This window comes from Eriocheir sinensis, chromosome 39 (genome assembly GCF_024679095.1).
Source record: "Eriocheir sinensis breed Jianghai 21 chromosome 39, ASM2467909v1, whole genome shotgun sequence".
NCBI lineage: Eukaryota > Metazoa > Arthropoda > Malacostraca > Decapoda > Varunidae > Eriocheir > Eriocheir sinensis.
The window spans coordinates 9,930,048-9,954,768 of NC_066547.1; the positions used below are offsets into that span (position 1 = coordinate 9,930,048).

The 24,721-nt window shown below is 43.9% G+C and overlaps 1 protein-coding gene across 4 annotated transcripts in view; it reads right to left on the reverse strand.

Annotated features, from left to right (window-relative positions):
- LOC127008970 (cell adhesion molecule Dscam2-like) overlaps nt 1-24,721 on the reverse strand; it is a 104,365-nt gene that overhangs the window by 10,613 nt on the left and 69,031 nt on the right. For 3 of the 4 annotated variants that reach the window (XM_050881520.1, XM_050881518.1, XM_050881521.1), the window contains exons 4-21: nt 12,804-13,203; nt 12,548-12,668; nt 11,711-11,855; nt 11,401-11,552; nt 10,684-10,822; nt 10,350-10,480; nt 9,570-9,748; nt 8,274-8,378; nt 7,731-7,851; nt 6,459-6,635; nt 5,811-5,952; nt 5,321-5,469; nt 4,083-4,190; nt 3,323-3,499; nt 2,704-2,889; nt 1,628-1,768; nt 564-722; nt 97-246 (exon numbers count right to left, since the gene is read on the reverse strand). In XM_050881520.1, the coding sequence (XP_050737477.1) occupies nt 97-246; nt 564-722; nt 1,628-1,768; nt 2,704-2,889; nt 3,323-3,499; nt 4,083-4,190; nt 5,321-5,469; nt 5,811-5,952; nt 6,459-6,635; nt 7,731-7,851; nt 8,274-8,378; nt 9,570-9,748; nt 10,350-10,480; nt 10,684-10,822; nt 11,401-11,552; nt 11,711-11,855; nt 12,548-12,668; nt 12,804-13,203 (2,882 nt within the window). The remainder of the gene's footprint in view (nt 1-96; nt 247-563; nt 723-1,627; nt 1,769-2,703; nt 2,890-3,322; nt 3,500-4,082; nt 4,191-5,320; nt 5,470-5,810; nt 5,953-6,458; nt 6,636-7,730; nt 7,852-8,273; nt 8,379-9,569; nt 9,749-10,349; nt 10,481-10,683; nt 10,823-11,400; nt 11,553-11,710; nt 11,856-12,547; nt 12,669-12,803; nt 13,204-24,721) is intronic. The other variant, XM_050881519.1, reaches the window with a different exon arrangement.

A 24,721-nucleotide genomic window follows, 5' to 3' on the forward strand; every position in this document is an offset into this window, starting at 1 on the left:
ATTCTCTCTCTCTCTCTCTCTCTCTCTCTCTCTCTCTCTCTCTCTCTCTCTCTCTCTCTCTCTCTCTCTCTCTCTCTCTCTCTCTCTCTCTCTCACCATCGTCCTCAGTGACACAGAAGACCGGTCGGCTGGGCGGGCTGAAGCCGATCTCGTTGTACGCCTTGACCCTCACGCTGATGTTGGTGGCGGGCGGCAGCGCGTCCAAGTTCTTCTCCAGGTTGGTCGTGTTCACCTCCCACGAGCTGCCTGGTGGAGGGAAACACGCGCCGTCAGGAAGAGGAAAGGTTACTCGAGAGGTGATAGAGGGAAAGCATCGCGACAATAAAGAAAGTTGAAATGTATGTTCCATCATTTTAATTCTAAGGACACTGAATTCTTGAGCTGCCTGACGGAAGGTAGAACACGCAATCAGAAAGACGTGATACTCAGGGTTTGTAGGAGTTAAGCGTTGCGTGAATTCAAGTTAAAATGATAGATCCCTTCAGTCTTGTGCTTCATATGAAAAAAAAATTATCTAAGCTTTCTGGCGGTGGGAAGCGGACCATCAAGAAGGACCAACTTACTGCCTGAGGTGTGATGGACGTGCTCCGTGGGCGTGGCGATGACGGTGTAGCCGCTGACGGGAGCGTTGGCGCAGTGCGAGGGCGGAGGCGACCACCACACCCTGACGCCGCCCCGCCCAGACCCGCGACACGACACGCCGGCGGGAGCACACGAAGGAGCTGCGGGAGGAGTCAGAAGGGTGAACAATGTAAGAATGAAGATGGAAGGGACGCAAACTTTGTAAATGGAGTTGTGTTGTTTATATAATGTTTTGCCTCACTCCTTTTTCTTAGTGCCTCAAGGATTATTTTTACTCTTCCAATTTTATTTTCCCTTTCCCTGTATCTCCTCGGTTCCCTCTCTCACCTTTGTTTGAGCCTTTCGAAGTATTATGTTGTTCATCTAACTTTACTTTCATAAACCCTATTTCTCATATCCACAGCCCCCTCTCCTCTATCTGGCTAAACCCTATCTTCCTTCACAACCTTTCTTCCCACTTCTTATTCTCAATCCCTATATTTCCTTTCCAATGGACCGTATTGGCTATACAGGCAGCGCCACATGTGGCCACTTAACTCCAAACTGTCCTTTCCATAGAGTTCAAGTTATAGACTAGAGTGCATCTGAGGCTGTCTCAGGGATACACGACCATGATGCCGCCGTCCCCCCAAGCCGATGATTGCCCACACTTCACTCCTACCCGATTTCAGTTTTTCTCCATGTCAAATAGTAGAGTCAGGAAATCGGGTAGGAGTAAAGTGTGTGCAGTCGTTGGCTAGGAGCGGTGGCGGCACCAAGGCATTTCCTGGAGGGAGCCTTAGACGCACTCTAGTACATAACTTGAGTTCTATGGAAAGTACTGCTTTGACAGTTCACCGAGTGGCCACGTGTGGCGCTGCCTTTTGTAGCCAATACGGTCCATTCACCTAGAGACTACTTTTGTTTCCATTCACTCCATATTCCTCTCTCCTTCAATCACCCTTCTCCATCACATTCCTCTCCTGACCAATACTTTCTCTTCATTTCCTAAAGAGCATATTCCTTTCTCCTCTCACAGTCCCTAAGCACTGTCACGCCCTCGTACCGTCATGGGAGGTGGAGTCGACGATCCTGGGTGAGGAGAGTGGCCCCGGCCCCGCCCTGGTGAACGCTCGCACCGCCACCTCGTACAGCGATGCCGGCACCAACCCGCGCACCTCGTACTGCTCTACGGCCTCTGCGTCTCCTGTGTAGCGAAGTAGAGACAGGTAAGTAAAAGTAAGTAAAGTGTGGAAGAGTCAAAGAAGCTCAGTATATAGGGTGAAACAACGCCACGACGGGTATTTTTAAATTGTAAAGCGTAATATTTTTCTCTAGCATATTTTCCACTTACAAATGAAAGCTGGAATTCATTAAAAAAACGTGATGAATAAGTACAAGAGAAGGTATCTTTGAACAGTAGGTGATGATGCTGTTTATTTAGAATCTCTTCCCTCTGCAAATGGAAGCTGGAATTCACAACAAAAATTATGAAGAAGTAAATGTAATATAAAAACTTTGACGCCAGACTAACATTGATATTTCACAGGATTTCCTCGAGACTTCAAACAGGGGAAAGTAGCTAAAGGATGAAAAACAAAGGTTGCGGGGGGAGACATAAGAGAAGCCATACTGAATAACTCTATTAGATAAAAGAGAATGTTAAGTAGCAGCATCAGGCGACATGAACGAGAATATTAATGGAAAGTATTAAAGAAGATGGAGAAGAATAATGCAGAAGGGAGCCAACACACTTACTAGGCGGTACAGGTGTTAATTAGCAAGGTAGAGAAGGCGACCAAAGGGGGAACGTGTGTATTTTTGACAAAGGAAAGAGTTATTTATATTAAGCTCATTCAGGATACGAAAACAACGAGAATGGAACACATCCCGGGAAGGCTTGCGGAAGAAGAGTGTAAGAGAAGATAAGGCGAATAAGAAGAGTGAAGGTAATCTGGGTAGGCGGAAGAGTGATAAAAGGGGGAATATAGAGAAAGAAAATGGCTTATATGTAAAAGGAGGGCTAACATGGAAGAAAACGAAGCACTGAAGAGCAGGAGGGACTGAGAGGGATGGGAAAGGCAACGAAAATTAAAGACAAAAAAATAATGCCCACAAGCGTGTCTTTCCCTCCTCACTGACCTAGGGTGGCGGTGACGGGCCTGGTGATGAAGGTGAAGTGTCCCTGCAGGTTCTGACGCCGCAGGGCCAGCGTGTAGCCCCTGAGAGCGCCGTGGGTGAGGCGAGAGTCCGGGGCGCGCCATGTGACCAGCAGGGAGCGAGGACCCGAGGCTGCTACTCTAACGTCCCGCGGGGCTCCGGAGGGCGCTGCAGGGAGGGGGAGGAGAATGGTTAGGAAGGTTGAGATGAGGGAGAGTAAGTGTCTGTGGTTGTGTTATGCTGTAAAGTGTTGTATTAGTGCAGCTTTCTTATTCTGTGTAATGGACGGAGACGCTCTAAGAGATGAGGATGATAACAAAGAGTAGGAGGAGGAGTATGAAAAGGTGGCAAAGCTGTGGTGATGGTGAATAGCTACTGTGTTGTATTGTATTTTGTTGCGTGTTGATCTCTTTTTCGTGTGTTTCATTGGAAAGATTGGAGGATTAGTGGGAGAAGAGGAGGGCGTGGGAAGGAGGAGGATGAATGGCAGAGTTGAGAGACTTTTTTGTGTGTATGTTACTTGTGATTTCCTACGTATTCATAATGGAAGGGATATAACACGCACACACACACACACACACACACACACACACGTACACACCCTCCTCCGTGGTGGTGAACATCTGGGCGGGCGAGGGCAGCGACACCCCGAGGTCGTTGTGCGCCATGAGCCTGACGGCATAGGTGAGGTGCGGCGAGAGGCCCGTCAGCATGTGCGACGCCGTCCACTGACCCACGCTGACGTTGCGGCCTTGCTTGGACCACGTCTCGCCCTCCGCTGCGGGTGGAGAGGAAAGGTGAAGGAGGGTGAGACAGAGGAAGGTTGCATGGAAAGGAGAGGAAGGTAAATGGAATGGGAGGAGATTTGGAAAGAAAAGGAAGGGAGGAAAAGACAAGCGATGGGGTATGAGAGGAGGAATGAAGGAGATAGATGCAGGAAGGAAGCAAGAATAGATGTAAGGAGGGGAAGGAGGAAGGAGTGGGAGGAGGTTTGGAAAGGAAAGGAAGGGAGGAAGAGGGAGGAGGTGGGCAAGGAAATGATAAGTGGATGAGGTGGGTTAGAGAAGTGGCAGATAAGTTGGAAAAAGAAAAAAAAAGCTTCATCTAATCTCCATGTAGTAAAAAACGGTCTGTTTATATAGATGAATGACATATTCAGGTAAAACGACAAAAAAAGTGGCTTAAACGCGATAGAAACACACAAGCACAACCGGAAGTCTGGCTGAGTAAACAGACAGGTGATTCTTTTAATTAATTAGTCAGGTAACCCATCATCGCTTTTATGGGGCAGGATGCAGGTTAGGTCTTCGTGACACACACACACACACACACACACACACACACACACACACACAGCTTACCTTTGTACTGTATGGTCACGCCAGCGGGCTGGGGCAGCGTCCAGGCAAGGCGGGCAGACCTGCTCCCCACCTGCGTCACCTCCACTCCCTCGGGGGCGCGGGGGGGCTCTGGGGGGAAGGGGGCACCGTGGCATAACGTGTGGGGGTCTGGGCGTGACGCGTGACGCCACAAACACGTTAACGCAAACTCGTGACCGCGGTGACGATGGGCTTGATAAGTAATTAGCATTCCGCCCTAAATTATAATTATATTTCTTGTTTAATTAAAAAATGGCGAGCATATATTAGGGCACAAAGGCATGATGCGCTCCAGCGGGATGATTTTCATAATTTTACGGGATAATCTATCTAATTACGATCACACGTATAGCTAATTTATAGTAATTTACAATAAAATTCAATTCTCGTAACTCCCCATGTGTGATTGCTTTTAATTTTGCGGTAACGTAAATTACTGCGCCCATCCTCGCGGTGTTTGTATATGAAAGAATAATATGACACTATATATAAACAACAGCGCCAGCAAGTCACTTCACTAGGTCAGGGCACGATATTTTACCACGCTTTATCTTGCTAAAACAAACACAATATTTTCTCTTGCCAAAGCAAAAATAAATACATCTGAAGTTTTCCGTACGCCAACACACATGACAGAAAATACCAAGTCCTATTCTATTTCTAGGCTTTTCCTGATCCACCACCTCCTCTCCACAAACCTAAATACGCAGGTCACCCCCCTCCCCCCCCCCCCACACACACACACACAACTCACGCACAAACATAACTTATTCCACTCATATAAATGACTACGTCTCACATTTTAGTCTGCGACATAATATTCCCTTAATTACTGGCCTCTAACGTGTGCCTCACCAACATTAGATTACTATATATTTTTTCGTCTTTAGCTACCATAAAGAAACATTCACCTAGCCTGGAACATACTATACCTCACCTATTGATCCAGTATGTTACCTTGAGAAGACTGGAATCTATCTATAACGGACTATATATCACATCTCATAGCCCTCTAACACACTTAAAGAAGTCTATACCCATAACACACTAACTTACTATTTATCCAATCTTTAAAAATGTAGTCAAAAATTTAAAACGTGACGTAACCTAACCTAACCCTACCTAACCTAACCTAACCCAACCTAACTTACCCTATGAACATAACAGTCTACGGCTCACCTGTCTGCCCTGTACCCCACCTGAGCAAGCCCATGACTCACCTATGACGGCCACGGTGAACACCTGCGAGTGGTCCCCGTGCGGGTTGGTGGCGCGGCAGGTGTACGGCCCCGCGTCGGCCGCCGTCACGTCCCTCAGCTTAAGCGCCGCCCGGACCCCGCCGCCGACGCTGCTCTCACTCACCGTCACCCTGAGAAAGCGCCGGCACTGTAACCTTCACTGTCATTTTTTATTGCTATTACTGGATTTTAACGTGGTTGGTTACTTAATGATTACTAGCTGCTGTTCTCATTTTTTGTAAGGAAGTATTTTTTTCTGCTATTCTCTCTTTTCGGAAGCAACAAATGTGTTTTGATTAGTTTTATTATTCTTTCTTTGGCTGCTTATTTTTAAGTTTTATCAGTTTTATGGCCAATTTTGTTCTAAATTCTAACAACTGTCCATAAATTTACTAACATTATTACTGTGAGATGGTGAATGACTATACCTAAAGTAATAAGAAGGAATTATTTGTGCTGCTCAGCAAGTTACCTGTGGCCAGGTGAAATGGGCGCGTGGTGCCTCAGCCAGGTGAGTGTGAGCGGGTCATCACCTGTGGCCTCACACGCTACCGTCACCACCTGTCCGGCGTGGCCCGTCACCCTGCCGCCCTCTGTCACCACGCGGGCAGGGGCTGAGGGTGGCAAGCGGAATGGGTGACGATGAAAAGAGGAAAAAGAGGGTGGGGGTAAAGTTGACCCAGTGCAGGGGTGAGGACACGAGGACGAGAAGTGGACGGATGGGGGGAGTGAAATACGAGTAAGAAAGACAGCAATAAAGGAAGACTGGGGAAAAACGATATAAGGAAGGAAATGGAAAGAGAACATATAATTCAGCAACACAGATATTTGAAATGAGAAAAAAATATTGTAGTTTATACTTAAACAAATAACTTATACAATATTCGCAAAACAATAGGACTACATCTCTCTCTCTCTCTCTCTCTCTCTCTCTCTCTCTCTCTCTCTCTCTCTCTCTCTCTCTCTCTCTCTCTCTCTCTCTCTCTCTCTCTCTCTCTCTCTCAGACGCACGCAAACACACACACACACACACACACACACATAATCCCCCCCACACACATACATACACCACTCCCCGACTCCCACCGCCTACACACCCTCCTTCCAAAGCTTCACTCACCATGCACCGTAAGCTGAACCACCTTGGTGAGGGGGCTGCCTATGGAGTTGGTGGCGCGGCACTGATACCAGCCGGCGTGTGCGGGGGACACCTTGTGCAGCACCAGGGACCCGTTGGCCGCCTGCGAGGACCTCAGCCCATCCACCACCAGCGGCTGGAAATCCCGTGCTGTCTTGCCTGCCGAGAGAAAGGATGAAGGATGAGAAGGAGTAGGATTGGTAAAGGTGGTTGGCGTGATAGTGTTTGAGAGTTACCGGGATTGAATGTTTGTGAGTTAGTGGGATTGAGTGTGTGGATGTTTGTTTTGAGAGTGAGTGTGTGTTGTGTTGTGGTGTGGTGTGGTGTGGTGTGGTGTGGTGTGGTGTGGTGCGGTGTGTGTGTGTGTGTGTGTGTGTGTGTGTGTGTGTGTGTGTGTGTGTGAAAGGGACGTGTGAGCGGGCTAAGTGACGTAGTAAGTGTGACAGTGATTGAGTGAAATTGCATTTGGGTGAGTGTGCGAGTGTTAGACAGCGTGGGTGAATATGGGTGAGCTAATGAATGAAGTGAGTGCGTAATTGATTGACTGAATGACGAAATGATAGGTTTGCAACATGAATATATGAAAAATATTGTCATTCCAATCACAAATGAATGAGAAAATGAACCAAAAACTGTCTGACGGAGCAACTGCCTGGGTGTGCTATCGACCGAGTGGCTGCAAGGTGAGTGAATGGAACGCGCGTATTAATGGCTGACTGAGTGGCTCTCCAGCTGACTGATTAACGACTGAGCGACGGCCCGGGAGACAAAGAACAGGATGACTGATGCGGCACCTCTGATCTGCATGTGTAATTGGCTGAAATATTTAACTTTCTCTATATCTGTCTATCTTTCTATTACTCCATCTACCTATCTGTCTCTCTCAGTAGACCTACATTCATTACGAGTTGTCAATATTTTTCCTCTTCCTCCTTTTACTACTACTACTACTACTACTACTACTACTACTATTACTACTACTACTACTCTTCCTCCTCCTCCTTCTTCTCCACCTCCTCCTCCTAGTACTACGACTACAACTATGAATCCTCCTCCTCCTCCTCCTACTACTACTACTACTACTACTGCTACTACTTCAACTATGAATACTGCGAATACTCCTCCTCCTCCTCCTCCTCCTACTACTACTACTACTACTACTTCAACTATGAATACTGCGAATACTCCTCCTCCTCCTACTACTCCTACTCCTACTACTACTACTACTACTACTGTTGTTGCTACTTTTATTACCTGGCGCCTTCATCCAGGTAATGATGGGCTGGGGGAACCCTCGCGCGCTGCAGTCCAGCACCACCGTGGACCCCACCAGCGCCGTTCCTCCCCCGGGCTCCACCACCCACCGGGGCGACACCTGTGAGGGAGACGTGAACAAGACACTGGTGAGGAAGGGTACAAATAAGTCACTTGTCCATGACCATTCATCTCCTTCGTGTTTCTGGCACCTATACCAACGTTGCCAGATTGTCGTACACTGCCTCTTATGTTTGCCGATTTCCGATCCAAAAACTATTTCCTGGGCCCCAATAACTAGATTAATTTATATTTATCGTTAAAATAGATAATTCCTGATGTTTCTTGGCAATAGTTAGGCGTCAGAAACCGGTAAATACAATGCTCTGAGTACGATAATTTGGCATCGTTGACCTATACATGAGTTAGTGCTCTGTAAGTCGTATATATTTTCGGGAAGTTGTATTTTTTGGATAAGGTGAGATAACGTGAAGTGAGTCAGGTGCATAGATGAACGAAGTAAGAGAAGATAAAGAGACTCACCTTAACTTTGAAGGAGGCCGTGTGGTTGGCGGTAGCTGCGGCGTTGGCGGCTTCGCAGGTGTATGACCCCGAGTGGTGTTCCTGCAGCTTCTTGAACCACAAAACCTGGCGGAGAGGACGACAACTAATCATGAGGAAGGGGACGTGAAGGCAGGTATAGGCGGGCTGGACGGAGGTCAAGATAGTTTGGTTAAGGGAGATGAAGAACCAAGTGAATAACGAGGAAATATATTCATACAGAAGTGAGAGGATACAGAAAGGATGTGAGAAGTGAAGAGGAATAAAGGGAAGAAGGGAAATGGAAATAAGAATGGAAATAGAAATGGAAAAAAGAAAACAGGAAATAGGAAATAGGAAATAGGAAAACAGGAAATAGGAAGGGAAATAGGAATGGAAATAGGAATGGAAAAAAGAAAACAGGAAATAGGAAATAGGAAAACAGGAAATAGGAAGGGAAATAGGAAAATGGAAGAGGAGCAGTGACACAATAAATGGTAAGGGGAAAGCGAAGAACCAAGTAAATAACAAGGAAATTTATTCATACAGATGTGAGGAGATACAGAATAGGCGTTATAGAAAGAGATAAAAGAAGGTTACAGAGAAAAGTTCAAAGGGAAATAATAAAGTAATAAAGTAAACGAAGAGAGAGAGAGAGAGAGAGAGAGAGAGAGAGAGAGAGAGAGAGAGAGAGAGAGAGAGAGAGAGAGAGAATGAAACCCAAAAGGAGACAGAGGAAAGGAAAAAAAAATATGAGCTGAAATAAGAAGAGAGAGAGAGAGAACGAGACAATAAAAAATTCAAGTCATCCAGGAAAGGAATATCGATTTAACATATATAATAGAAAGACATCAAACGCATCCCCAATACCGCAACTTCAAAGGGAAATGATCATAATACGCAGGAGGACGAAAAAAAAGTGAGGCGGTAACTGAGAATAATGTAAGTAGAAAAATAATATGAAGTAAAAGGAGAAAAATGAAGCGTGACTAAACATTTCTCTCTCTCTCTCTCTCTCTCTCTCTCTCTCTCTCCACTTATCTATTACCTATCTTCCTATTTCTCTTTTTCTTCTTTCTATATTCATCCATTCTTTAGTCATTTTTCTTTTCCTCTTTACCTTCCTATTTCTATCTTTCTCCCTCTCTCTATCTCTATCTCTCAATCTATTTCTTTATACGTCTATCTATCTATATTTCTATCCATCTCTCTATTTCTGTCTTTATCTATCCATCTCCCTATCTTCATCTTTCTTTCTTTCTTTCTTTCTTTCTTTCTTTCTATCTATCCTTCTCTCACCGTGGAAAACTCGTGGACTTGCTTCCTGTCTATGTCCGGGTCGTGCTGGAGGTGGCGGCCGTCCTTGAGCCAGTTGATGGTCATGGGGGGGTCACCTGAGTTGACCACGCAGGTGAGTTGCGTCCGCTCACCTTCCTTCAGGTCGGTCCGGAACTTGAACGGCTCGATTGTGGGAGGCTCTGAAGAAGGGAGAGAGAGATTGATGGGTGAAGAGATGGTTGAGTGGGTGAGTATTGGTGGATGAGTGGATGAGTATAGGTGGATGATTGAATGTATGAAGAAATGGTGAGAGGCTCTGAAGAAGGCCGAGAAAGATTGATGGGTGAATAAATGGATGCGTGGATGAATATAGATGGATGAATGAATGTCTGAATAAACAGAGGGATATTTAGATAAGAACGTCATTTTTTTTTTGGTAGTTTGGACAGAGCTTGAGGGAGATGGGGCTTTGAATGGCTAGAAAAATAAATGGATGGTTTAGTGCATTCATAAACAGACAGAAGAAAGTGTGATAGCAGGCATGAGAGAGAGAGAGAGAGAGAGAGAGAGAGAGAGAGAGAGAGAGAGAGAGAGAGAGAGAGAGAGAGAGAGAGAGAGAGAGAGAGAGAGAGAGAGAGAGAGAGAGAGAGAGAGAGAGAGAGAGAGAGAGAGAGAGAGAGAGAGAGAGAGAGAGAGAGAGAGAGAGAGAGAGAGAGAGAGAGAGAAACTAGAGCTGAAGGAAAAGGAAAAGCGGGGTTTGAGGATCGAGTGGCGAGCAATTTCGTTTTCCTTTGTACTGACTGAGGACGTGGAGGAAGGTGTGGGAGGAGGCGGTCTGTCCTTGCCTGCCCGTCACCACGCAGGTGTAGCGGCCGGCGTCTGCGTTGCTCGCGGCGCGCACCAGCAGCGTTCCATTACTCAGCACTTCCTGCCTGCAAGAGAAATCAAGATAAAAAAGTCAGAACTCACACTCTGTAGCAAAGCCTGTACTCAGAATCTCTAACCTTCTACACCTCCAGGTAACAAAGCTTCACTGATAATCTACACAGCCTTTCTTCAGTCTTAGTAACACCCTATCCACTAGCAATGCTCGTGCAGAATGGGTTGCGTAGGAGGGCAGGTAGGCCGTTCTCACCTGACAGAGGCGGGGAGGGCGCGGTTACTCCTCCTCCAAGAGATGGCGGGCGTCGGGTAGCCGCCGGCGGGACACCAGATATGCACGTCCTCGCCCTCCACGGCCGTCACGTTGGGCATGGCGCGTACGAAAGGGGGGCCTGCGGAAGGGGATGGGAGGGAGTTAGTGGTGAGTGGGCGGGGTGGAAGGGAGGTAGTGGTAAATGGTTGGGGATGGAAGAGAGTTAGTTGTGTTTGGGGCATCGTGAATGTAGCAGTGGAAGAGCAATGGTGGAAGGGTGGTAGTGGAGAGTGGTCGGGGGTGGGTGACAGGAAGGAGGGGTGGGGAGAAGACAGGTGGACGGTAGGAAGACAAATGGATGGTATAAAAATAGGTGGGCGGTTTACAGACAGGTGGATGACAGGCACACAGGTATATAAGAATCTACTAACATGAATCTACAAAAACCAGTTGGCTTTCACAGGGCAGCGCTTGTAAGCCTCACACCACTTCTCTTTCCCTTTATGCATTAGTTTATGTAAGTCTCTCTCGGACATATCTAATGGGGGCGTGCATATTAAGATGAGCGAAGTGTGACTGGAAGCGTGAGTGTTGTGGGCGGTGCGGGTGTAGGCGGAGGGGTATAGGTGAGTTAGGTGGGTAAAGTAAGCGGTGCGGGTGGTGGGTAGGGGGATAGGGTGGGCGGGGGAAGGGGTTGAAGAGAGCTTGTGGACTCACCGTACACGTTGAGGCGGGCGGAGTGTGACTGGGAGCCGTGGGCGTTGTGGGCGGTGCAGGTGTAGGCGCCGCCCTCCCGCACCGTAACGTCGCTCAAGTTGACGTGACTCACCACCTGACCCAGCGCCGTGCGAAAGCTGCCCACGCTAGTCCTGGGGGAGGAGAAGGTGTGTTAACCATGGTGTTAACAGAGGGGGAGTGAGAGGCCTAATACGCTAGTCTAGGAGAAGAAGGGAGGGAAGGGGACGGGGGGAGGGCATTGGGATTGTCATCAGCTGAAAGGGACAACGCGTTACAGGGTGCATCTTACCTGTGGGAGGGCGGCAGGGGCTGCTGGTCGCGCTTCCAGGTGATCACCGGCAGCGGGGAGCCCACGGCCGAGCACTTGAGGGACACGGGCGCCCCGGGGGACACCGTCTGCTCGATGGGCGTGTAGCGCAGCTGGGGGGCGGACTCTGGGTGGAGGAGAGGGGGATAAAGGCGTGAGGAGGGATTCTACGGGTGAGAGAGACAGCGCGATAACCAGGACATGAACGCCCCGGATGGGTGTGTAGCGCAGATGAAGTGTTAACTCTGTGGGAGGGGGTAAGGACATGACGGAGGATCGCATGGGTGAGACAAAGGGATGCTCGCGATGTGAGGGACGAGCCAACAACACAGTGCAGATGCCGCTTCTTTGAAAATGAACAAAGCTTACAAGGCAACCATTTCACTTCCAAAAAGATGACAAAATATTCTCGTTGGGCCAAAAACGATCTCTAATGGCAGCATCAGGGAACGCAGCTGTGGCGGGAATGCAAGCTGCTGTACAGATGCTCAATATGAAGGCAATTTTCATAATGTTAATGCAAGACAAATGATTGTTAGGAAGGGAAGCGAAGAGGCGAAACATGCACACTTAAAAATAAGACCTTAAATCCTTAAGCATTTGATCCTAAATTAGCCAGTCCTAAAACTCTTGACGAAGAAAGCATTAAACTTTTAAGCTCGACATCCTTGAGGCCACGAAGCTTTATATATATCCTGAAGACTTATAAACCGACTGCCTTAACTCAAAATAAAGACCCATGTATTACAACCCTAGAATCATGAATCCTTGAGGAACTAAAACCCATGATAGACTGAAGCCCAGAAGTCAAATCCTCACCTGGTCGCTGGTAAGGGTTGAGGCCGATGTCCCTTCCCAGGTCCCTTGAAGCTCGCCGAAGAGAAACAATGGCCTGTACCTCTACGTCCTCCTCCTCTTCCTCCTCTTCTGATAGCCACGCCTGGGAAGACAAAAGCTAGTAAAGTAAGGCTGATTAGGGAGAGAAATGAGCGTCCAAGCTATTTATAGAAGATATGCATGTATACGTATGTGTGTTTTACTTTTGTGTGTGCATCTGAATTTATCTTAAACCTACTTGGTCACTGAGAACGCGTAGGAACGGTAGACGTCCTCGCTTGGCCCTCTCGATCTCGTCCTCGTCCTCATCCTTTCCTCCATTCCCAAGCGATGGCGTCGGAGTATTGGTGGTGGTTGTTGTAGCCTTGCTAGTGGCCTCAATACCTGTCCTCCTCCTCCTCCCCATCCCCGGCGCCTCTCCGTCTCCTCCTCCTGTCACTTCCCCGGAAGCCTCGAGCCTCTGGACAGCCGCTGCGTCAGTGTCGAGTCCTTCGTCTTCTTTCTTGGCGTCTCCAGAAATTGTGTTGGTCTTTTCTTGATCTTCGCTGATACCCGTGTCGTCGGAAGCTCTTTCAGGGAGTAATTGACCTCCTGAGGGTGACGTCTCTCTCTCCTCGAGGCCATTGCTCTGTCGCCTGCTGGGGGAGGGGGAGATAAAGTGTGAGTGGGGGGTTTGGACGTTATCCGTGTGTGTTCTTGTGCAAATATATACGTACACACACACACACACACACACACACACACACACACACACACACACACACACACACACACACACACACACACGCACGGACACACAACTTTCTTTAACTCAATTCCAGTTAGCTGATGCAAAACTTGGTTACGCGTCTGTTGTCTGTCTGTCTGTCTGTACTTGTTGTTTTCTTGCCCGCTGTCATGACGACGGTGTTATCTCTCTATTTTTGCAACCTTGTTTTCCCGGCTTAAAGTTAGCTCACAATTCCAAACTTTGTTACACCCGAAGAAACACAACGCATCACTTCTTTCAAAACGTAAACAATGTATTTGACAAACAACAGTATATTTATTGCAACAAATTTGATATTGGCTCTTATATGAACCAAAACAACAGCAACGACAACGACAACAACAACAATAACAAAACCTCAATTGTTTGTCTGTCTCTTTCTCTGTCTTTGACTCTTCATTTTTCGGTCTATCTCCTTCTTGATCTCTGTTTGCCTTTCTCTGTTTGGGCGTATGTTTCTTGTTTGTGGTCCCTTCCCATACATCCAACATTTCTTTACACAAAAAACAACACAAGTATTTACACAAACCCAAACATCACAAATGAACACTTTAAACCCTTCCTCCAAATACCAAACATCCAGAGCTTATTCCATTCCTACATCAACGATCAACAACAACACCAGCGGAGGGGACTGACGAAGGAGGAGGAGGAGGAGGAGCACTAAGGCCGAAGCTGTCTAAGGAGGCCGCGGCGTCGACGAGGAGCATAAATCATCGAGTGTCCCGAGAGGCGGAGAGAAGACGGACAGCCCTCGAGGGTAAACTGCGGAAATGTTCTTGTCTCCGTCTTGTCTTGTCCGGAAAAGGTTTATGGTGTTCAGAGAGAGGAGGAGGAGGAGGAGGAGGAGGAGCGGATTAGGAAGTGGTGGTGGAGGAAGAGAAATATAAAGAAAACAGGCAAAGCAAGAAAAGGAGATGAAAGTTAAGAATCAGACTGAGGATAATAAAAAGGAAGAGGATAACGACAAGGACGAGAAAAAGATTATAACAAACGAGCAAAGGAAGAAAAAAATAAGAAAATGTGTATTCCTTCGACTGATATTAAAAAGAGAAGTGTTTTCGTAAGATTAAACATACATTTTTTCTCTATGATTTAGTAGACAAAGAAGAAACAACTCCAAGGTCAAGGCGCCCGGAACGTAAAACACCAGCAAACAAAATATAAGCAAATAATAACGGGAACTCAGAGCCCCCTAAATAGATATACAGGCAGAAAAAGAAATCTACATCGACAACAGGAACAGGAGGAAGAGATAAAGAAAAGGAAGAGGAGAAGAAGGAGAGGGCCGGGCAGGAGGAACAGACAACACAACAACAAAAGTCCTATGGAGATGGGGATTAGAGTAGAGGAGCAGGAGGAGAAGGAAGAAAAGAAGAATGAGGTGAAGGAGAGAATGAGGTAGAGGAAAAGAGGGAAGAGGAGGGAGAGATGTAGGCCGAAGAAGGTCAAAACTCACCCCAGCACAGGAAAAAAAATAATGACAAAAATAAAAGTGAGTAGAATGGGGTGGAAATAAAGGATAAAAAAAAAGGAAAGTATGGAGAAGTCACACAAGAGGAGGAACGACAACGGATGAAACAACGAACCAATCAATAGACAAAACGACACATCCATTCGAAAACAACAACAACAACAACAGCAGCAGCAGCAGCAACACAACACTTCGAAAGGCCTTGTCCACTTCACACACACACGGACACAAACAAAAAAGGCTAAAAAAAAAGTCAACCGCCAAAAGAAACGACCAAAAAGAATGACCAGAAGCCCGACAAGACCGAAGGCCAATCAACAGCTTAACGACAAAATAGTGAACGAAATAGTCAAAGTCCTACCCCCTACCCCCCTCAGCCCTCACGCATCCTCCTCCTCCTCCTCTCCCCCTCTCCACCCCTTCCACTCCGCTACCCTTTGCGCTTTTATCGAATTACCATCCACACAAGAGTTTCCCAGACAGCGCTGCTCGTTCCTCTTGCTCCGTTATTGGATTTTGTCAAGTGTTTCAGCTCCGGAACAAAGACACGATGAGTTGATCTGTCTGTCTGTCCGTGTGTGTGTATGTGTGTGTGTGTCTGTGAGTGTGCGTGTGTGGGGTGGGGAATCGGGTGAGGGGAGAGGGAGTATGTGAGTGTCGTGTGTGTGTGCGTGTGCGTGTGTGTGTGTGTGTGTGTGTGTGTGTGTGTGTGTGTGCGCCTCTCCTTTTTCATCTGGTTTGTCTTCGTCTCTGTATCTGTCTTCCTATCTCTTCATTTTTCTTCAGTGTGTCTTGATCTCTGTTTCTCTTCTTTCTGTCTTTTGTTCGTCTGTTTCCTGTTTGTCTCTCGTTCCTTGTGCCTCTCTGTCTTGCTGTCTCTTTCATGTTTTAAACGCGTCCTCCTCCCAAAAGAGGTAGGTATTAATTTGCATTCTTTTGTATTAGCGGGGTGGGTTCGCTGCTCCTGTTGTTGTTGTTGTTGTTGTTGTTGTTGTTGTTGTTGCTATGTTGGTAATGGCTGTAGTGTTGCAATTGTTACTATCGACTTGCTGGTGGTGGTGGTGGTGGTGAGTTAAGAGTCGATAGTGAAAAAAAAAATCTATCGGCAAACAATGCATTTCGATTAACGGTTTTGATGGTGATTGTGATAGTGGTGGTGATAGGTGGTGGTGAATTCTTGTGATGCTGGGGTGGTGATGGTGGTGGTGATGCTGGTATACGTACAGTTGTGGTGGTGGTGAGGGCGTGTTACGGTGATGATCGGTGTGGTGCAGGTGGTGGTGGTGATGGTATATTAAGGTGATGATCGGTGTGGTGAGGATGGTGGTGGTGATGGTGAGGATGATGATGCTGGTAGTGGTGTTAATGGCACTGGTCAGTTGGGGACGTTTACTGATGATAATGATAGTGATGATTCTGATGATGATGATGGTGATGATGACAATGGTTAGAGAAAAGTTTATGTGAAAAGAAGTTGGGATGAAAAAAAAAGAATCAAAAAGAATCAAATAAATAAAAGAAAGGAAGAGACGGAGATATAAAACGGAAGGAAAGAATTGCGCAGACAGTGGAAAACGAGAGAGAGAAGAGAAGCGAGCAAATTGAGGATAAAACAGATATAGGAAAGTGGAAAAAAGGATCTAAAAGGAGAAGGCGGTGTTTAAAAATAGTTGGAAGGAAAAATAAGCAAGACTGAAAGGTATGTAAATAATGGAAAAAGGAAAGAGATAAAAGAAAACGAATATAGGAGAAGGCAGAGAGGTTGGATAGATACAGAGGAAGAGAGGAGAGGAAGAAAGAAAGGAAGGAGGAGAAGGTTAGCGAGAAAGAGAACAAAAGAAAGGAAGAAGTGAGTGCAATATGGAGGAAGGGAAGAAAGGAAGAAAGAAAGAAAGGAGGCGAAGGATAGCGAGAAAGAGAACAAAACAAAAGAAGAAGTGGGAGTTCAATTTGGAGGAAGGAATGAAAAGAAGGAAGAAAGAAAGAAAGGAGGCGAAGGATAGCGAGAAAGAGAACAAAACAAAAGAAGAAGTGGGGGTTCAATTTGGAGGAAGGAATGAAAAGAAGGAAGAAAGAAAGGAAGGAGATGAAGGATAGCGAGAAAGAGAGCAAAACAAAGGAAGAAGTGGGAGTTCAATTTGGAGGAAGGAATGAAAAGAAGGAAGAAAGAAAGGAAGGAGATGAAGGATAGCGAGAAAGAGAGCAAAACAAAAGAAGAAGTGGAAGTTCAATATGGCATCTCTTTCCCCTCTCATGGCCGCTGTCTCTCTCGCGACACTCGCCAGATATTGCTCTTGACTGCGCCGGGGAAGCGAAAAAGAAAGGAAAGAAACGGAACCGGAAAAAAATAAATAAACGAAGCTGAGGGAAAAGAAACTGGAAAAGAAATGCAAGACGGGTGGAAGATTAACGAATTTGCAGAGAAAATAAGGTTAAGAAAAAAAACAAATATCAGAAAAAAATGGAAACCAAAGGAAATAGGAAAAAGAAACGAAGATGAAAAGAAAGGAAACTGGAAAAAAGAGGGAAGACAAGTGGAAGATTAACGAATTCATAGAGAAAAAAATGTTCAGAAAAACAAATAAGAAAAAGAAACGAGGCTGAAAAATATGAAACAGGAAAAGAGAAACTAAGATGAAAGAAAAGAAACTGAAAAAAAGACACTAGACTGGGGGAAAATTTAAAGTCGCAGGCTAAAAAAAATAAGGAAAACAAATATAAGAAAAAGAAACGAGGCTGAAAAATATGAAACAGGAAAAGCGAAACCAAGATGAAAGAAAAGAAACTGAAAAAAAGACACTAGAACTGGGAAAAAAAAAAAGTCAGGCTCAAAAAAAAAAAAAAAAAAAATAAGGAAAAGAACAAGAGAAAAAAGAAAAAAAAAAAGGAAAAAAGAGACAAGACGGGCGGAAGACTAACAAATTCGTATAGAAAGAAAATATAATGCAAAAAAAACAAAAAACAAAAAAACAGGAATGAAGCGATAAAAAAAAAAAAAATAAGAGACATGACCAGCAGACAAAAAGTTGACCAAGAAGGAAAACGAAAAAAACAAAACAAAAAGAAAGTAGGAAAAGGCATCAGGACGTCAGGAAAATTGAATAAGTTGCAATGTTAGAAAGATAAAAGGAAAAGAGAAAATTTAAGGAGAAAGAAAAGGGTGCAGAAAGAAAATACATCAAAGGACGGCAAGACTCATGAACTATTACCTTATAAACAAAGTAAATGAAGGAGGGAAATATGAAGCTGCCAAAGGATACAAGTGGAAGGTAGGAATAGTAAAATCGTGAAAGAATAATAGGAGAAAGAAAATGTAGATGAGGAGTGACAAATGTCGTATGTGACGTTAAGAAAATAAAGCTGTATAACAACCAATGTATTTAGTCTAAGAATGGCATAAATACAGGAACAGGAATGAGCCAAAGACAAAAGATGAGCAAAATGTTGTACAGCTTCCAAGAAAAAAAAGAGCAATTATTTTATGAGTTCGAAGATAATGATTTCTTAGAACATGAAAAAATAGGAAAAGCTAATAAAGGAGAGTTCTAAGGGGCAACTGAGCAGATGAGAGATTTTAACCCTTGTGAAGCTTCGAATTTTGTCTCGGTTAGGTTTGAGAGTTCCTAGAAATGGGCTAATGACTCGGACTGAAAAAAAAGAAAAGTTAATAAAAAGAGCATTCTAAGGGGCAACAACTAAGCAGATTTAAGAGGAAGAAACAACCTTCAATCCGAGTCATTAGCGTATTTCTCGGAACTCTGAAACCTAACCGAGACAATATTCGAAGCTTCACAAGGGGTTCAAATCTCTCTGAACCGAAACACTTAAAATTGGAAATAAAAATAAAAATAAGAAAAGAAATATATAACCGTGTGTGTGTGTGTGTGTGTGTGTGTGTGTGTGTGTGTGTGTGTGTGTGTTAACCGCGACCTCTCAGGCAGACACGCAAAACCTCTCACTTCCTCAGGGGCTTTTCAAGGGGGGGGGGGGGGGGAAGAGGAGGAGGAGGATAAGAAGAAGGAGGAGGAGGAGGAGGAGGAGGAGGAGGAGATACAAGAAGAAAAGAAAATATAAAGTAGGAATTAGAAAAAAAATAATACATAGGAAACAGTAATGAAGAGGAGGAGACGGAAGAAAATGAGGAAGAGGAAGAGAGAACAAGAGGCAGAAGAGGAAGACCTGGATTCGAAGGCGTGGAGGAGAAAGAGGAAGAGGAGGAAAAAGAGAAGGATAAAATGATGAAAATAAAATAAAAAGAAAGCAGAAGAAAAAAATCACAAAAAAAGTTGCATTGAAAACAGTGACGAAAAGATTAGTCGGAATCGAAAGAAAAGGAGGAAGAGTAAAGGAAGAAAGAAGAGGAGGAGGAGGAGGAGGAGGAGTAAGAGGAGGAGTAGGAGGAGGGGGAAGGAGGATCATCATGAACACTGGAACTTAACCCAAACTTTTCCTTGAGGACAGGCACTGAGTGAGGCCTCTTCAAACTTGGCCGAGTTGAATAATGTAGAATATGTAAACAGATAAACAAACATATATATCATTTCACGACAAGGAAAGGCACGAAAAATTAGACAATGTGACTTAGTGAAATTTCCGTGTTCTTGTTCTTCTTTATAATTTATCGTTAGTAGGTAAGTATATCTTGATGCAAAAGGAAATAAAAGAGGAAAAGAAAAAGACGACCCCCCCCACAGACGGAAGAAGATAAAAAAGATAAAAAGAAGAAGATAAAAAAAGACGAAGAAAAGATGAGATTTATGCAGAAAAGAAAAAAAAGTATCAGGCAAGAAAACCAAGAAGCATTATATGAGGACAGCAAAATAAATAAATATAAAAGGAAGAGAAAAGAATAGTTATGCAGATGATGAATGGAAATAGATGACAGCGACAATAGAAAGTGAACGCTAAACAATAAAAATATACACACACAAAAAAAAGATTAAACGAAGAGAAGATAAAGATAACAAGAAAAATGAAAACGCAGAGAAGACGAAAAGTTACAAGAGATTAATCAGGAAAGAAAAAAGAAACATAAACACAGAAAGCAATGCAAAATAAGGAAAAAAAAAACAGAAAAAGCGGAGGAGTAAAAGAATGCAAAGGAAGACATATCAAGGATTCTCACGCACGAGGGAGAAAATCAAGTTTGAAAGAGTTGATTCGAGAGAGAGAGAGAGAGAGAGAGAGAGAGAGAGAGAGAGAGAGAGAGAGAGAGAATAATTTATCCTTTAATCCTGCACGAGAACATGTGTAAGTCAGGATAAAAATGTGCATTTGTGTGTGTGTGTGTGTGTGTGTGTGTGTGTGTGTGTGTGTGTGTGTGTGTGTGTGTGTGTGTGTGTGTGTGTGTGTGTGTGTGTGTGTGTGTGTGTGTGTGTGTGTGTGTGTGTTTCAGAAAAATACAGCGTTGAAAGTAGTCGTAAATCCTTATAGCAACCCTCTCTCTCTCTCTCTCTCTGCAGGAGCTCCATGACTCTTTAATGATAAACAAAATGCAAACAGGACTCTTCCATTGTGACACGAGGCGAGGGCAAACAAACCTCTCTCTCTCTCTCATATGACCTGGGTGTGCTTTGAAATTTTTTTATGACATTTTATTTTTACATTATTCTTTTCAGTTGAAGTGAATGTCGATATATTTTTGTGCAATTTATTGGAGGAGGAGGAGGAGGAGGAGGAGGAGGAGGAGGAGGAGGAGGGGGGGAGGAGGAAGAGGAGGAGTAGGAGGAGGTGGAGTATGCTGCTTTGCTCTGTGTATGTGTGTGTGTGTGTGTGTGTGTGTGTGTGTGTGTGTGTGTGTGTGCCAAACAAGCTGCATTTAGTTCTTTGTCCGTTATACTCTCTCTCTCTCTCTCTCTCTCTCTTTTTCTTCGTATCGAGTCTTTCAAAATACTTACCTGTTTTACAAATGTTGACAAATCTAAATTGTTTTTGATCGATGACACGTTCCGAACAAGGAGTAATGGCACAAAATTTAAGTGTTTTCTTCACCATCGTTGCATCGTGAGAAAGGAATAAACTCCCACCTTCAGCTGTCCGGTGCAGTACGATTAATTCACTCAAAAACAAACTCGACCGTCACTTCCTTCACCTCGATATTCACTAAAGTCAAAATGCAAAGTCTTGGAGGCATTGAATTTAACATGATTTCACTTGGGCTTAAGGACAGAGCACGTAATCTGGATCGTAGAGTCTGTGTGGTCTGAATACCTATGTAAATCTCTCTCTCTCTCTCTCTCTCAAATAAGCCCCATATCTATTTTCTGCCGCCTCAACCGTCCCATGAGGATAATAACCTATAATTTGGTCTATAATTTTACGGTTTCCCTATAATACACCGTCTCTTATTAACCACTCACCTGTAATTATTCCTCCCAGGTAGATATCACTTTTTTTTTACTCTTCTTTTCTCGGGTACGTGATTTCCATTAAGTTTCTTCCTTTTCTTTCTAAAATTTATACGGTTTTTATTCATTCAGTTTTCATCATTCCTTCATTTTGTTCGTCGTTTTGTTTCTCTCAACTTTTTTGAATGCATATGCTTTTTTTTCCGTGTTTACCTTTTTTTCGCTTTCTTCTCCTCTTTCAAAGAACACCATCTAAAGTATTGATTTGCTAACCGTTCCTTCGCCTTATCTTCTTCCTTCCATATACTTTCTTCCTTCACATTTATCTTTTTTTTCTTTTTCATATCGCTCTTCATTTATTCCTGCTTTTCCTAAGGTTCCTCTTCCTTCCCTGCATATTCTTTCTTTCCTTCTCGCTGCACTACATTAACTATTTCTGATTTGTTCCTTTTCTCTTTTCTTCTTAATTAACATGTCTTCTCATTCTTCTATTTTATAAAGCTCTTGAAGTTTGTAGTTTTTATGGTTATTTCTTCCTTTCCTACTTTATATTTTTCCTTTACCACTCTCAACTTTTCTCCTATTATGTTAACAGACTTTCTATTCTACCCTCATTTCTTCACACTCTCCTTCTCTGTTACAGTTTTACGTTAATACTGCTTCTTTTTTCCCTCTTTCCTCCTCTTCTCCTTTGTACCCATACCTCTCCTTACTATTCAAACTATTCCTGTCCCACCTTTTCCTCTCTCTCCTCTTTACTCGTGTCAATACGTGCCTCTCTTTACTATTCAGAGGCTTCCGTCCGTACTCTTCCTCTTTCTCCTCCCTCCTAACAATGCGTACATCTGGTGCCCGTTCTCTGTCATTGGAGGCTTAGAGAAAAAAAATCGTATTTGAAAAGATGATCCTGAATGAAGAAGAGGCAGTGTTCTCTCGGTTTGTCTGTCTGTTTGTCTGCCTCTTTGTCTGTTCGTATCTTCAAGCTTCAATGTCCCTTCCCTTTTTTAGTCGTTCACTGCCCGCCTTGATTCAATTTAACATCCAGAGACAAGAGGGAAAGGGAATGAATGAATATTGGGGAAATTAAACATTGGATTAGAAATTAGAGATGAGAGGGAAGGAAGGGTTGAGATAAGTAATACTGTGTTCCTTCTTTTGTGTTCTCACGTGAAGAAGAAATTGCCTGCTCTTACGTTTTTGTTTTATCATTATTAACTTTACTTTTACTTTTATTATATTAACCATCGCCATTCTTCATGTTTAGTTACGTATAACAACGCTTATTAGTTGATTTCACGTCATCCACTGTCTATATAGAGAAGAAGAGGATAAGGCAGCATAAAACAGGAAGGAGACACGAAGGAGGAGGACAAAGAGAACAAGGAAGGTGAGGAAAGAAAAGGAGAAAATGGAGGAATAGGAGAAGGATGAATCATAAACACAAAGCAAAACAGAACGAGGAAGAAATATGAGGAGAAAAAGGATAAGGATGAAATAAAAAAAAGGATAAGTAAGAAAAGGATAAAATGAGGAGGAGGAGAAGGATGAATAAAAAAAACGGGGCGAGGAAAAAAAAAGGAGAAAGAGAAGGATGAATCATAAAAAAAACAGAGCGAGGAAGATAAGGAGAAAAGGAGGAAGAGGAAAAGGATGAATCATAAAAAAAACAGAGCGAGGAAGATAAGGAGAAAAGGAGGAAGAGGAAAAGGATGAATCATAAAAAAAACAGAGCGAGGAAGATAAGGAGAAAAGGAGGAAGAGGAAAAGGATGAATCATAAAAAACGGAGCGAGGAAGATAAGGAGAAAAGGAGGAAGAGGAAAAGGATGAATCATAAAAAAAACAGAGCGAGGAAGATAAGGAGAAAAGGAGGAAGAGGAAAAGGATGAATCATAAAAAAAACAGAGAGAGGAAGATAAGGAGAAAAGGAGGAAGAGGAAAAGGATGAATCATAAAAAAAACAGAGAGAGGAAGATAAGGAGAAAAGGAGGAAGAGGAAAAGGATGAATCATAAAAAACGGAGCGAGGAAGAAAAAAAAAAGGAGAAAGAGGAAAAGAGTAAATCATGAAAAAAATAGCGAGGAAGAAAAAGGAGGAAGAAGAGAAGGGTATATAATAAGAAATAAAACAGAGAGAGGAAGATAAGGAGAAAAGGAGGAAGAGGAAAAGGATCAATCATAAAAAACGGAGCGAGGAAGAAAAAAAAAGGGAAGGAGGAAAAGGATGAATTATGAAAAAAAAAGCAACGGAGTGTCAAAGCAGAAACTGTACGAGCGGAGGTAAGAGCAAACATGAGACGAGGAGTTAATATAAGTTCGAGTAATTGAAGGAACAGGATGGCGTGCACTAACATCACACACACACACACACACACACAAAAAAAAAAAAAAGAGAAGAAAAACAAAACACTAGCAAAGGCCTTCATCAAGCAGCGGCGGCAGTAATAACCGAAGAAGAAAATGATGATAAAAGGACAAAAAAGAAAAAAAAAATGCTTGAGTCACCCATTACCATCACTAATTCTTTTTATCTCTTCTGCCTTCGTTATATCGTCGAGGAGGACGAGGAGGAGGAGGAGGAGATGGGGAGGATGAGAAGGAGAGCAGGTGGAGCAGGAGGAGGAGCAAGAAGGAGGAGGAGGAGGAGGAGGCGGCGTAAAAGGACCAGGAGGCGGAAGAGGAGGAGTTAGGAGTGGATGCGGAGTATGAGGAGGTGGAGCAGAAGGAGGAGCAAGAAGAAGAGGAGGAGGAGGAGGAGGGTTAAAAGGAGCAGGAGGCGTAAGAGAAGTAAGAGGAGGAGGAGGAGGAGGAGGAGGAGGAGGTGGAGGAGCGGAGGGCTTCGCGAATCAAGCCTCCACATTCACAAGGCGCCTGGGTGGAGTCGAGTCAGGCTGTGGCGAACATTTGCATAATTCTTTTCCGATGATTGCATTATTACGAGGCGCTTCTCCTTCTCCCTCTCCTTTTTTTCCTTTCCTCCCTTTTTCACTCTTTTCCCTCCCTTCGTTTCCCTATTCTTCTTTTCTTCTGTTTTTTTCTATTCTTTTTACCGTTTTTTCTTCTCCCTTTTCCCACCATTTTTTTTTCTTTCTTATTCTCTGGCCCTGTTTTTTGCTTCCTTTCCTTTCCCTTTTTGCTCTTTTCCTCCCCATTCTTCTTCCCGCACTTCATTTTTTTCCCCTTTTCTTTCTTTTCCTCTTATTTTATTATGTTTCTTCTCTTATGCTCAATTTCCATTCTATTGTCCTCTCTCCCTTCCATTCTTTTTTTCTTTTCTTTCTTTCATTCCATTTTCTCTGTTCTCCTTTGCTTCCCTTCCTTACTCTCTTCTCTTTTTTTCCTACAATTAGAATATTTTTACGTTCTTTCTCTTTTTACCTCACTTCTATGTTCATCTTCTCCGTCCACTTTCTTTTTTTTAATTAATTTTTTAACTCTTACCAGCAATTTTTCCTACTTATATTTCTAGCTCATTCATTTTTTTGTTTCATTTTCTTTCTTTCTTTCTTTTCACCCTAATCCCTTCTTTTTCTTTTTCCACTTGTGTCTTACTTAACAGCTCTTTTTA